The sequence below is a fragment of the Syngnathoides biaculeatus genome, chromosome 18 (genome assembly GCF_019802595.1).
Source record: "Syngnathoides biaculeatus isolate LvHL_M chromosome 18, ASM1980259v1, whole genome shotgun sequence".
NCBI lineage: Eukaryota > Metazoa > Chordata > Actinopteri > Syngnathiformes > Syngnathidae > Syngnathoides > Syngnathoides biaculeatus.
In genome coordinates, this window is record NC_084657.1 from 5,829,417 (window position 1) to 5,841,870 (window position 12,454).

At 38.2% G+C, this 12,454-nt stretch overlaps 1 protein-coding gene across 1 annotated transcript; it reads left to right on the plus strand.

Moving 5' to 3' along the window:
* Window positions 1-1,493: 1,493 nt before the first annotated feature.
* il13ra2 (interleukin 13 receptor, alpha 2) lies at window positions 1,494-6,587 on the plus strand. Its single transcript, XM_061803501.1, has 9 exons — window positions 1,494-1,518; window positions 1,687-1,792; window positions 1,968-2,119; window positions 2,196-2,352; window positions 2,428-2,548; window positions 3,706-3,890; window positions 4,011-4,165; window positions 5,178-5,322; window positions 5,410-6,587. The coding sequence occupies exons 2-9, from the start codon at window positions 1,702-1,704 to the stop codon at window positions 5,430-5,432; spliced, it is 1,029 nt and encodes a 342-aa protein (XP_061659485.1). The 5' UTR covers window positions 1,494-1,518; window positions 1,687-1,701; the 3' UTR covers window positions 5,433-6,587.
* The last annotated feature ends 5,867 nt before the right edge of the window (window positions 6,588-12,454 follow it).

Below are 12,454 nucleotides of genomic sequence, written 5' to 3' on the forward strand. Positions count from 1 at the left end.
AGATGTTCAAACAGGAACCTTACCTCGACCAGGTCGCTCTCAATGTTAGCTTTTGTGATGCTACTGAAAAAATGAAAATATTTGATGATTTGTCTTGAAGCAAAATCTGACAATGAGCTGTACATTCACCAGACACTAAGAGATGCAGCTAATGAGGTCCAATACTGGGTCTTTTTCAGGATTTGAATGCTTCGATCAGTCAGAGGGGTGTTCATCAAACAATTTGGTTATTTATTTAGCCCGCTCGCCCAAAAGTCAGTAAGGGCTCATCCAGAACTTTATGAGGACAAGCAAGGACTGTATTGTATATAGAAAATGGATGGCAAAATGTTGTATGAATACACCAGGGTTTACGACCAGAGGCCTTTATTAACTCAGCTTTTAATCGTGATATCAAGACAACTTATGAGCACGACTCTCCCCGAGTGTACGAAAGACTTTCCATAAGTGTGTTGAAGAATTTTGTATCCTCAAGTTGGCTATTTTTTTTTAACGATTACTTCTACAGTAGAGTACATATCTATTTTTTTTTTTTCAGTCCACCATACTATTTCCACCGCACCTTCAACCACCTTTGGGATCTTCATCAACAAGACAAAACAAAACAAAAAATGGCCTTTTTCTGTCTTCTGAATGACTGAGGACACGCTCCAAAATCTTAAATGATACAGGAATAATAAATAAATTGATTAATTATTATTTTTTCAAAAATAATTAATGTAGGTGGCACGGTGAGTCAGCTGGAAAGCGTTGGCCTCACAGTTCTGAGGTCCCGGGTTGAATCCCGGCCCCTCCTGTGTGGAGTTCTCCCCGTGCCTGTGTGGGTTTTTTCCGGGTACTCCGGATTTCCCCCCCCCCCCCCCCACATCCTAAAAACATGCATCATTAGTTGGACACTCTAAGTTACCCCTAGGTGTGATTGTGAGTGCGACTGTTGTCTGTCTCCATGTGCCCTGTGATTGCTAGGCAACCAGTTCAGCGTGATCCCTGCCTCGTGCCCGATGACAGCCGGGATAGGCGCCAGGAATCCCGCAACCCTTGTGAGGAAAAGCGGCTAAGAAAATGGAGGGATATAATTAATGTAAAAATAAGGCCATGTTCTTTTTACCGGGGAAGTGTCGGATTGTCGGGGCACTGTGTGAGTAGGTTCCTTGTAATGATGAAGCATCAGCAATTTTTTCCTGCACCAACTCCTTCATTCTCACGCAGTGAATGTAGCAAATGCCTCAGGATTGTAGATGTTCTGGCTGGTAGTTTGTAGTTTGGCTTTGAAATACTGTATTCTATTGCAACGCCAGTCCTGCAACTTTTCTGACACACCACAGCAAAAATGTATTATTCCTTGTTGCACTTAAATAACGGCGGACAACTTGTTTTGCCATGATTCTTTTTTTTTTTTTTCTTTTTTTTTTTTTAGTGAAATAGCCCCACCCTCTTGCTTTTTTCCTAGGAAGTCTAAAACTCCACGAGAAGGCAGCGCATCACTCACTTGAAAAAACACTCTTGGAACACACTTGAGTAAGTATTCCCCTCCCCCTGGTGGGCTTTCCTGTACACATTTTTACTCCCACTGGTTTCATACTTGAACTGATTAGTCAATCCGTTATTGGGTCTTCCTTTCATTTTTGTTGTCATTGGATTTCTACTTTAATTGCACAGCATGTTTAACTTCGATATATTTTGCAGAGTGTGCGCATAAAAATGCTAATGGCCTTGAAGCTGGCTCACAGAGCTTCACTGATGGTGCTCTTTCTAATCTCCACGGATAAATTGCATTGCAGTAGTGTTCAAGGTTGGTAAGAAAAAAAAATCCTACTACTTTACTTGGAAATCAATTTTGTCGTGAGTGACTTAATCTGCAGAGATGTGTAGCTTTGTTTTAGCTGGTAACTTGAATGTGCATTCTTGATTTTATTACAGTACATATATATATATATATATATAGTTTAATGTCATTTTCTCTGCAGTGGACCCTCCTGAGGAGATTAAAATCATAGACCCGGGTCATCTTGGCTATCTGGAGATTACGTGGACTCTACCATCGAGTTTAATTAATATCCAAGAATGTCCTATAAGTTACCAGCTGGAATACTACAACGCATATACGAAGAGTTGGGACGTGAGTACTGCCTGTGTACTATACAACACTGTCCATTGAAATGCAAGCATAGTAACCGAGAACTTGATCTTTTTAGGTTATTCAGACGCCTCAGAGGACATTCAGAGCTCAGTTTGATCTGACAAAGGACATCAGAGTGAGAGCGTACACCCTGCTGGGTGGACGCTGCGCTAATAACACTTGGATCAAGAGTGCAAACTACAAAGAACTGGTGCAGAAACCTCCTGGCACGGGTCCGTCGGGTGCAGAAAGGAGTGAGAGATGCTTGTCTTGAAATTAATGTAGCTTTTATTTTGCCATTTCAACAGGTCGTCACGTGAATGCTGTGAAAGAATTTAGGTTTGTTTTTTACAACTTGGAGCAAATGATCTGCAACTGGAATAAAGACCCAAACGCGCCAGCCTCCTCGCAGTTGCATATGTACTACTGGTGAGTCCCATACTATTAGTTTTTTTCTATTGGAGGTATGTATAGTAATCACTTTGGCAAACAATTTTGTTTTCCCATTGGCGCAATAAGTATGTTACTTCGACACTAAAGAAATAAAAAGTTCTTTCGTTTTAGTTAACTGAAACATGCACATGATTAAAATGTGTTATTTTAAACTCATATTTATTAGATTTTGTTCAAGGAAAGGAAGTTAAAATAACATCAGTTTACCACATTTTTAGGCAAAGAGGAGAAATTACTTTATGGGGGCAAAGAGGGGAAAATCACAACATTTAAACACATTTTAATCGCATGCAGCTGTGCAGTACCACCCCCCCCCCACACACACACCCCCACACCTCCCAGTTTAATAGTTGATTGTCTGCGACAGAAACAATAACTACAATGTGGCCTGTTACAAAAATCGGATCTATGACCATCTATGCCAGGCTTGTCAAACTTATTTTTGTAGCGGGGCACATTGTATTTGCGGTTTCCCTCAAGGGGCCATTATGACTGTGAAACGCTGAAAAATTTTAAACGCCTCATCATATTTACACATGAAATTTATAAACTAGTTTTGGAATCAGAAATCAAGGGAAATGGGTTTTTCCAACTATTCTTGTTTGGTAAGACAAAAATGCTTGTAATAGCTCAACGTTATCATTTATGATCAGACAATTTCAAATCTTGGTACAGATTTGAACAAAAAAATCACGAAACTTGATACACATGATTTGCCTCCGCGGGCCACAAAAAAAAATCATGCGGCAGGCCAGGTCTGGCCCCTGGGCCTTGAGTTTGACACCTGTGATCTATGCCAATGATGTATAGTGATAGAAATTACAATTAACTGCTCTGCCACTAGATGGCAGGTGGTAAATACAACTGTTGCCATTCATACAACAGAAAAAGTCATGGCATGTACCAAAAGATATACACATGTGTAAATAAATTGACATGGGATCATCATATCATATTGTAATTGTAACTTTGTGTTTGGTGGTGCAATGGATAAAAATGCAGGAAAACCTTGGCTAAATGACGTTTGGAAAACACCGAGTTGAGTAACCAATTTAGTGCTGTGCTTGCCATCATTGTGTAAATGACAATTTTCCGTCATTGCTGGAAAATGAGCTTTGCATTCTTCTGTCCAGGCACAATGAACTGGAAAAAACGGAGGAGTGTCCTCAGTACCTCTTCACAAATGAAGTCAGGACTGGCTGCAACCTTACAGGAAAACGTTTCCCTGATTTTACTGACGTCAACTTCTGTGTTAATGGCTCCTCTCCTGAAGGCCCCCTGAAACCTACGTACGCCTCCCTTCAAATCCAAAACTACGGTACTTAAAGACTCTAACGTGGAAACGTGCAACTCAACTGTGTTACCCTGCAACCCAGTCAAAGTCCCAGTTCACCTTTCGGCATCCTAATCCATTGTATGTCTTCTTGTTTGAACGCAGTGAAACCTGATCGCCCAGACAAGCTCAATCTACTGACTGGTCGATTCGGCGAAATCAAACTTTTCTGGAAGAAACCTGATGGGAAAGTTCCCGGGCACTGCCTAGAATGGGAGGTGGAGCGCATCAGAGAAGGACCTCATGGGAAAAATGAATCCGTACGTAAGCCGATATTCACATCTCCCGGAGGAGCACTTCTTTGAATAGAGCATAGCTTCCCCGCGCATTTTCTCATTTGAAATACATAGAATAACCTGGATGGAGGACAAAGAGAACACCATAGCGCCCCCTACACACAAAATGATTATATAACAATGAGGATAAAAAATTACTCCTGCAAAACTGCGGGAGCATGTTCTAAATTTTACAATGTGTTTTATTTCTAAAGTTCAATAATTGGTGAATGTCAACTGAATCCTTTTTTTTCATAATTGTAAAAGAGCAATTTATACAAGTGAGGGATTTTTAAAAGAGCTTTTCTCTTTTTCTTTTTTTTTTTTTTTTTAAGTAAAAGAGATCCAAAACGGCCAGCGACCAGTCATGAGTGTGCCTTGTCTCTTGCCCAAAATCAGACCGGATAGGCTCCAGATTACCAAACCTGATACAAAATGGATGGATAACACATTACCACACTTTTTTTTTTTTTACAAAAACATTGTTACCTATATTCTCCAAAAGAAACAAAAACATCAAAATGGTCTATTTGTAATTAAAACAAAAATACTTTATCAGGGGTGTCAAACTTGTTTTTGTCATCGGCCACATCATCGGTATGAAACAACTTGATGGGGTTTGTTCAATTTGGATTAACACAAGGGGATTGATAACAAAAACAAAAAACGGGCTTGTCCATTCATCAATGATAAACAAAGATGATTTTCAATTTGAATATATTTTCACAAATCTCATAAAATGATGTGGTGGGCCAGATCCAAGTTTGAATTTTGTGTGCTGAATGACATAAATCCTTAATATATATTTATATTTTCTTGTCAGCTGATTCTACACAATTGTGTTCTGTTCAATGGGAAAATACAACAACAACAAAAAACTTTACTGTATATAACATCTGGTGGGATTTGAGCTAATGAATTATCTGGGATATGTGTATTGTCTTTTTTCATTTCAAACATTTGTAAATTATAACCTTTCTCGTATCTTCTACAACAGCGCATTTTCACCATGCACACGAGGTTAACTTTGCCCGCTGTGGGCCACAAAGAGCGAAATTGCTTCACTATACGCACCAGGTTGCACAAATATTGTGCTGAGGGAAGCTTCTGGAGTGAATGGAGTCCCAAAACATGTCACACAGGTATCTTAACAGTACATGACAGATTACAAGTTCTTGTGAAATGTTTTCCATTATATTAATGGTATACATTTTTTTTCCTCTTTCCAGGTGGTTCAAAATATGACGGTTGACACAATCGACTTGGATGATTTGCAATGCATTCCCTTGAGATGGGATTGTCTTGTTTTTTTCCCCATTTTTTCTTTTTCTCTCTTTTTTCATTTCTTTTTTCTTTCCCTGCGGAATACCATTTATAATCAGGAACATTAGTATGTCACAAAAAAAAAAAATCTTATCAAACTTCATTATGTTATGAGTCTCTAGCACTTGAATGACAAAGGTGTCCCACACGGATCCACCTGGGGCCCTTTACTTTTTATTTATAGCATTTTTTTTTACACTACCATACATTGACACAATATTACAGTGGTGTTTGTCAATTCCTACATTTACTGTGAATGGGATTGACCACAAAAACTAAACAATAAGATGGAATAGATATTATGAGCAGTGCCTGGAGTAAAGACTAATCCTGATGACGATTTTTTTTTGTTTTGTTTTTTTTTTGTTTTTTTTTTTTTGTTTTCGCTTGCGAACACGAATTTCCGGTAAGCTGCTGGATAGTTTGGCAGATAGTGAGAAATTGTATTTTTTTTTTAAAAAAAGCTTCATTTCTTTTTTAAAAAAGCTTCCACTCATGGTTAATTCTGAAACTAAACAAAAAGCATATATTTATCCTCTCCAAAATACACCCAACATTACTGCAGTTTACTGAGCTTTTTTTTTTTTTTTTTTTTAACTGAGGAGTTTTGACCAGCTTTTATGTCTAGATCAGGAATTCTTTGTGATACCCTCCCTTAGTGGCCAACACACCATAAGGAGCAGCACAATAACTTAATCATGTTGCACAAATTGTTTCATTATTCACATTGTATGTCATTGTATTATTTGTATGTCATTATATTATTATTCTGTGTTTTTATTAATTATAGTACTTGATTGAAATCATTTTGTTATTAGACAACAACAATTTTTGTTGGTATTTTTTGGGGGAGGCTCAGATGGATTAATGCCATTTTTACTCATTTCAATGGGGAAAGATGATTTGATATGCAAATGTTTTGAGTAATGAGTATTGTCACGAATGAATTCAACTTGTAAGTCAAGGCAACAGTGTATTTATATGTGAGTGTGTCTTCTGACCATGTTACAGAAAAATAAATATGCATTAACAACAATAGCCACATTAGGTTTTTCCCTCTTGTCTATTGTTTCCTTCCGATCAAATCTGGAAACTCTGATTTCCTCAATAATTTTTTTAAATAATAAAGATGATTGGATTTCAGATTTCCTGAAGACTTTTTGTGCTCAGACTGTGTGATATTTTCAGTTTGGGAACGAAAACATCTGGATCCAAGATGACCTCTGCCTTATGTTGTTTGCTCCCTTGTACGAAACGATACTGACAAGGTCATAAATGCGGCCATCTGCAGGCTTCCCACTATCACCGAACAATTGTCCATATGCACATCTGTGCCTGCGTGTAGATTCAATTGCTGTACCGTTAGTGGACACTGCTGGGAAACAGGGGAGTAATGAAATTATGTCATTTAATTACACTAATTGGAGGAAATGTTTAATTAAATTACATTTGCCCTTGGAAATTTACATGATTACAATTTGAGTTCCACTTCAAAAATAGTCAAAACATATATTGTTTTTATATCACTTACTTGGCATTGGCTATTTCTTGTCATGTCATACTCTGCCTTGCTCTCAGGGAGGACATATTTTTCCAACTACTGTATGACCTTGACGCACCACCCTGTGGTGCCGCCTATTAGTTTGTCTAAGATGTTCAAAAGGTTAGATTTATAGTTACACTTTTGAACTCAAAAACATAGAGATTTGAATTTTCATCTTTAGAATTTTAGACCTTTTTTTCTGGAACATTTAGGTCATTTGTCATATGAAACAATGTCAGAATTGTGCGATTTTGCACATTTTCATCAGGTCAACATAGCATGGTATGGTGGTTTTCCACATGGTGTACACATATAATGCAAGAAACACATTTTTATTTATGTATTTAACATCTCATCATGTTTGTTAACTTTTTATTTTTGTGCAAATAAGTACGTGATTAATTCAAAAATAATGAACTATTATGCTTTTTTTTTTTTTTTAGAGGGAACATCCAAGGGCCTGTTGATGCATTCATTTAAAATTGTAAAATGGATTGAAAATGTGACTTTTCAATCCATGTAATGTAATTAGATATATTAGTTTGAGAAAGTAATTGAAATAGATACACTACTCTTACATTTTCTACAGGATAACTTGGAATTGTAAGCAGCAACATTTCCAAAGAAATCCTCCCACCACTGTGAGTGGAACTTGTCAGGTCTCAACTTTAATTCCACTCAATTGCATCATTGCTGCTTTTCGTTGTGCTGTCGACTTTGTCTTGTCCGAACTGATGTTGAGTCGGTGGCATGTGAGGGCCCAGAAGACACATGATAAGGGACGGCGAGGTGATAGGTTTCAGGTTAATGTGTAATTTTGGTGGGGTCATGCTTGATGGAAAACTGGGTAGGTGGTAATGTATAGCTCAGGTGTTGCTCTCCGCTTCACTTTTCCCCTGAAGACGTCCACCAGTGACGGCCACGAGACGAGCCGGAAGAACTTCCAGGTTTGCATGCATGGACGATTTGTTTTCTACACTCTTCAACGTGAATAATATCTAAGCCGTCCAACCTTTATGTCTGCAATTTTTTTTCTCCTCAGAGTCCAAGAAAATCTGTCTTCCGTCTCCTGGGTTCAGTAACTGGAATCTGTCCCTGCAGGGTGAAAGATTGCAGGGCCCGTCTGGTTACTGTCCTCAGGGGCTGGCTTGCGCCACAAAATCTTTACAAGTCTATATTGACAAACTGCGCTTGTAGCTCAGTCAGTTACATTAGTATTTCATGCTTTTGGTGTCCTTGTAAGGATGACTCTGCATCATGAAAATGTAGTGGAGTAATGAGATTCGGAGGTCACCTTATAAGTGGCACAAATAATCTCTTAAAACAAGTTTCCTTATATTTTTTTGAGCATTTCCCCCGACTGGATATATTTCAACATGTACTACAGTTGCACACAATTAAAATGTGGAAAACTTCAGTGTGCGTGTGCAAACTCTGATGATTGTTGTCGCTGTATTTCATCCAACTTTTCCATTTTTGTGACTGAGTCTGATGTCTGCTGTTCTTAATCATTGTTATTGTTGGCGTTGTGTTAAGTGACAAAATGTCCTCTGTCTCTTGTTGATGCTGCTGTATTTCAGACATGTTCTCTGTTTGTTGTGTTATTTCAGATGATACATTTTGCTCATTCTCATTGGAAGGGAGATGATGGATGTTCTAGACGTGTCACTGCTGTTTGTAGGGGGTGAAAATAAATAAGTGTTTCTCATCTCTGTTTGCGTTTAAATGCTCAAAATCCTCCTCATTATTATTCCGTATGAATTATGTCAAGCTCAATTTGTTCTGTTCTATGGTTGTTAATGTTATTAACAATAGGTTTTAATTTTAATTGTACATTAGCTGGAAGACGATTATGTCTCCATAGCCCCCTAGTTAGGGTTAGGGTTAGGGTCTCCATTTTAAACACAAAAAACAAAGGTTGCATAGTTAAAAAAAAGAAGAATCTATTTTTTTTTAAAGTTAAACTGGATCAACTATGAGTTGGATTATGAATAGGTGAAAAAAAACATTGAAAATACAAAAAAAAGCTACATACACTTGTATTTTGAACCTAAAAATATTCAATAAATTAAGCATAGCTATTAGGTTCTCAGGAAGTGGAAGCGATGATCAGCTATTCTTCTTCTTCTCAGGCTTTTATGCAGTCTTTCTAGGAAATTCTTAAATATTTTTGTCTAGCACTATTTCTCAAGCCATCACAATATATATATATATATATATATATATATATATATATATATATATATATATATATATATATATATCAAGCTATAGAATTTAAGATGTGGACATAAATTTCAGGACAGTGAATGTCCGGATGAGCTATTCATGGCACCTGTCAGAGCTCTCAGGTGTGGGGGTCGGGGCCGTAAATTATCTCTTTTGTTTCCATAATGAGATCCTCACCCAATCATTAAGTCACCCCACCCCCACCACTTTATGACTCACTGCATGACAGCAACGCCAGAAGCAACACAATAGGCCATCAATACAGAAGCAGCTTACTAAGTGAATCGTGTTGCTAGGTGAAGGTGCTTAGAAAGTGGTATAATTTTAGCCAGAAATGTCCACCCTGTCATTGTACATCCTGTAAGCAAGCGCATATATTTTGCTATTTGGATACACCGTACATTGCCTGCTTGGAGTTCATTTTTCGAAACAAACAAACAACTCCGGGAGCTTCACCAGTATGTATTCCTAACATCGACTTAACTGGTTGAACATGACGTTCAATGGAAAATTACAACACTTTTGGTGAAATGCCAAAGTCTCGAGTACAACTCATGGTGATGTTGTCTCAGCTGAAGTTCAGCATTTTTTCCCCATCTGTGGTGTACGGACTTCTATTGTTGGCCCACAGCAAGTTATTGTGAGTCTTTGCACTACCGGGGAATGTTCTGGTTGCATCCAAAGTTGTCACAGCTGTGCAGGGGGTACTTTGGGGCTGGAAGGGGAGTCATGATGATTTTAGGTCCTTGCTATCTCATTCTGTACTGAAAATGATCATTCAGGCCTTTGTCAACTCATCTCGGCTATTGTGCTTAGTTCTCGCTTCACCCATCTTCTTACCACAGGGCTTTTGCTCAATCAAAGAGTTTAACAAGCATCCCTTCTGTTCTGTTTTACTTGCAGTGACTTCCCGTTCGTTTTAGGAATTAGCAAATGTTTTAACAGTCAATTGCAGAGGTCTTAATGGTCATTCTCCAACATTCTGCGTACATCCATCTATCTAGCCATTTTATGAGCCACTTATCCTCATGAGGGTCGCAGGAGTGCCGGAGCCAATCCCAGCTGTCATTGGGCAGAAGGCGGAAAGCACTTGCACTCACAATCACTCCCAGGCTCCAATTTATGCATGTTTCTGGGATGTGGGAGGAAAACAGAGTGCCTGGAGAAAACCCACGTAGGCACGGGGAGAACATGCAAACACCATACACGCGGGGCCGGAATTTGAACAGCGGCCCTCAGAACTGTGAGGCCAATCCTCTACGGCTGAGACACTCTGCCGCCATTCTGAGTGCATTTAGTGTATTTTTATTGTCGTATTAGGCCACTGAAATTTGCTGACTGCCTTTTACTTAATGTCTCTCAGACTCAACACACGGGATAAAAACTAACTTTGTGAGTCTGTGTACAAAACACTATAAATTCAAAATATGAACATTTTAATATACTGAATAGAAGAAGAGATGCCCCATGGCATAAAACAAAGTCACAACCCATAAAAAAGTGCCAGCAATGTATACAGAACACTGTACTGTGTACATTGTTGGCTTTTAAAATACTGTAAAGTCCATAAACTCTCATTAGATCAAAGCAATATTACAGTCAACCACACGAGGGGAGAAGAGAGTCAAAAGTGATAGATTGGCAAATTGCCCTCTGAATGAAGGTTGCACAAAGTAAACAGCAGTTGGGAAACTTGCAACTGGCTCACTACCATCTAAGAAGCATTCTGTCAAGAGTTGTAAATCTATGGGTAACCTTTTAACTTTACATCAGTTTTGGTGTTAATTAATGATATTCATTCATCAACAACTGCACTGCATGATAATAGATGTTTAATAGTTTTAACTATTATGATGTAAATATGGTAGCTGCAAATAGTGAATAGTGAATACACCCTTTTGTTTTTTTTTTTTTGCTTTAAATCAAAATTGCACCCTAAAAGTGTATGACACCTCTTCCCATGTGTTTTGTAACTCCACCAACTCCACCCAGATCACATTTCAGCTTTGGTATTCTAAGAAAACCACTAAGCAGGACTTCTCACATGTCGCATGAGTGGATCGATGCAGATATTTGGGGCTTTCCCCCTTGGCTTTGGTTCATTCCAATACGAACATAAAGTAATCCTCATGTGGCCACTCATTCAGATGCTGCAGCTGTCGGGATAGTTTGTTTGAGGCAGTTCAGCAAGCACATGTTGCAGTTAAAACTTTGAGGGGCGACAACTTCACACCAGTCTGCCAATGTGTCAATTGCATCTGTTTCACACCAAACACGCAAACTGTTAACATAATTGCTGCAAAAATAAACATTTTACTCATCACTGCAACATGCTGCAACCTTCCTGGATGAAATATAAGCAATGGAGGATGAGAATGACCAATTTGGTAAAACACAGAAAACGTCTGCCTTCAGGAGGGGAGTTCAAAGGGGGGTGCGCCCCCCTTTAGCCACAATTTTTTTTTTTTTTTTAATAAAACACACTTTTAAATGGTGACCTCTGGTTACAGTGTAAATACAGGGCAATCATAATATTTTGAAAACTTAAAATGAGTCCAAACCAAAATAATTTTGCCAAACTTCAGACATAAAAATGTAGACTGAGTGAAATTTATATCAAATATAATTTAGAAATAAGTACACAAGTAATTTGTTTATATATACATATATATATATATATATACATATATATATATATATATATATATATAAACATATGAAAGAGAGAGAAAGAGAGAGAGAGATCATGAAATATATAAGTGAGCGATAAAATGCGTGATCTACAGGGCCAGTGCTACAGATAGGCCTAATCGTATTAACAGTTGTCATATATATAATATTTGAGAAATTTCCGTCCAACTTATCTTTGTGTTTCCTGGTTTGGATATGCTCCTGGATATTTTTTGCTCCCATCGGAAAACAGAGTGCACAGCACTTTGCCGGGAATGTCCACTTTTTGTATGTGTTCGGTTAGACATGTTGATACCGTTTTCGTTCCTATCTCCACGGTTCCACTTTTTTCAATCCATGCCCATCTGAAACAGTTTTTTAACCCGTGGTTTTTATCAATTTCCTGGCACGATCTTCATCTTTTCCCTCCCAGACTTTCGCCATACTGGCAAACGTGCAGACCGCTCTATAACATATGCGTACGTATGTCGATAAGTTATAACTATGCC

Excerpts from the sequence above, each read along its gene's own strand:
- il13ra2 (XM_061803501.1), top strand. The coding sequence starts at position 1,702 with ATGCTAATGGCCTTGAAGCTGGCTCACAGAGCTTCACTGATGGTGCTC. Across the intron at positions 3,891-4,010 it reads CCTTCAAATCCAAAACTACG|TGAAACCTGATCGCCCAGAC; the intron begins GTACTTAAAGAC and ends GTTTGAACGCAG. Across the intron at positions 4,166-5,177 it reads CTCATGGGAAAAATGAATCC|CGCATTTTCACCATGCACAC; the intron begins GTACGTAAGCCG and ends CTTCTACAACAG.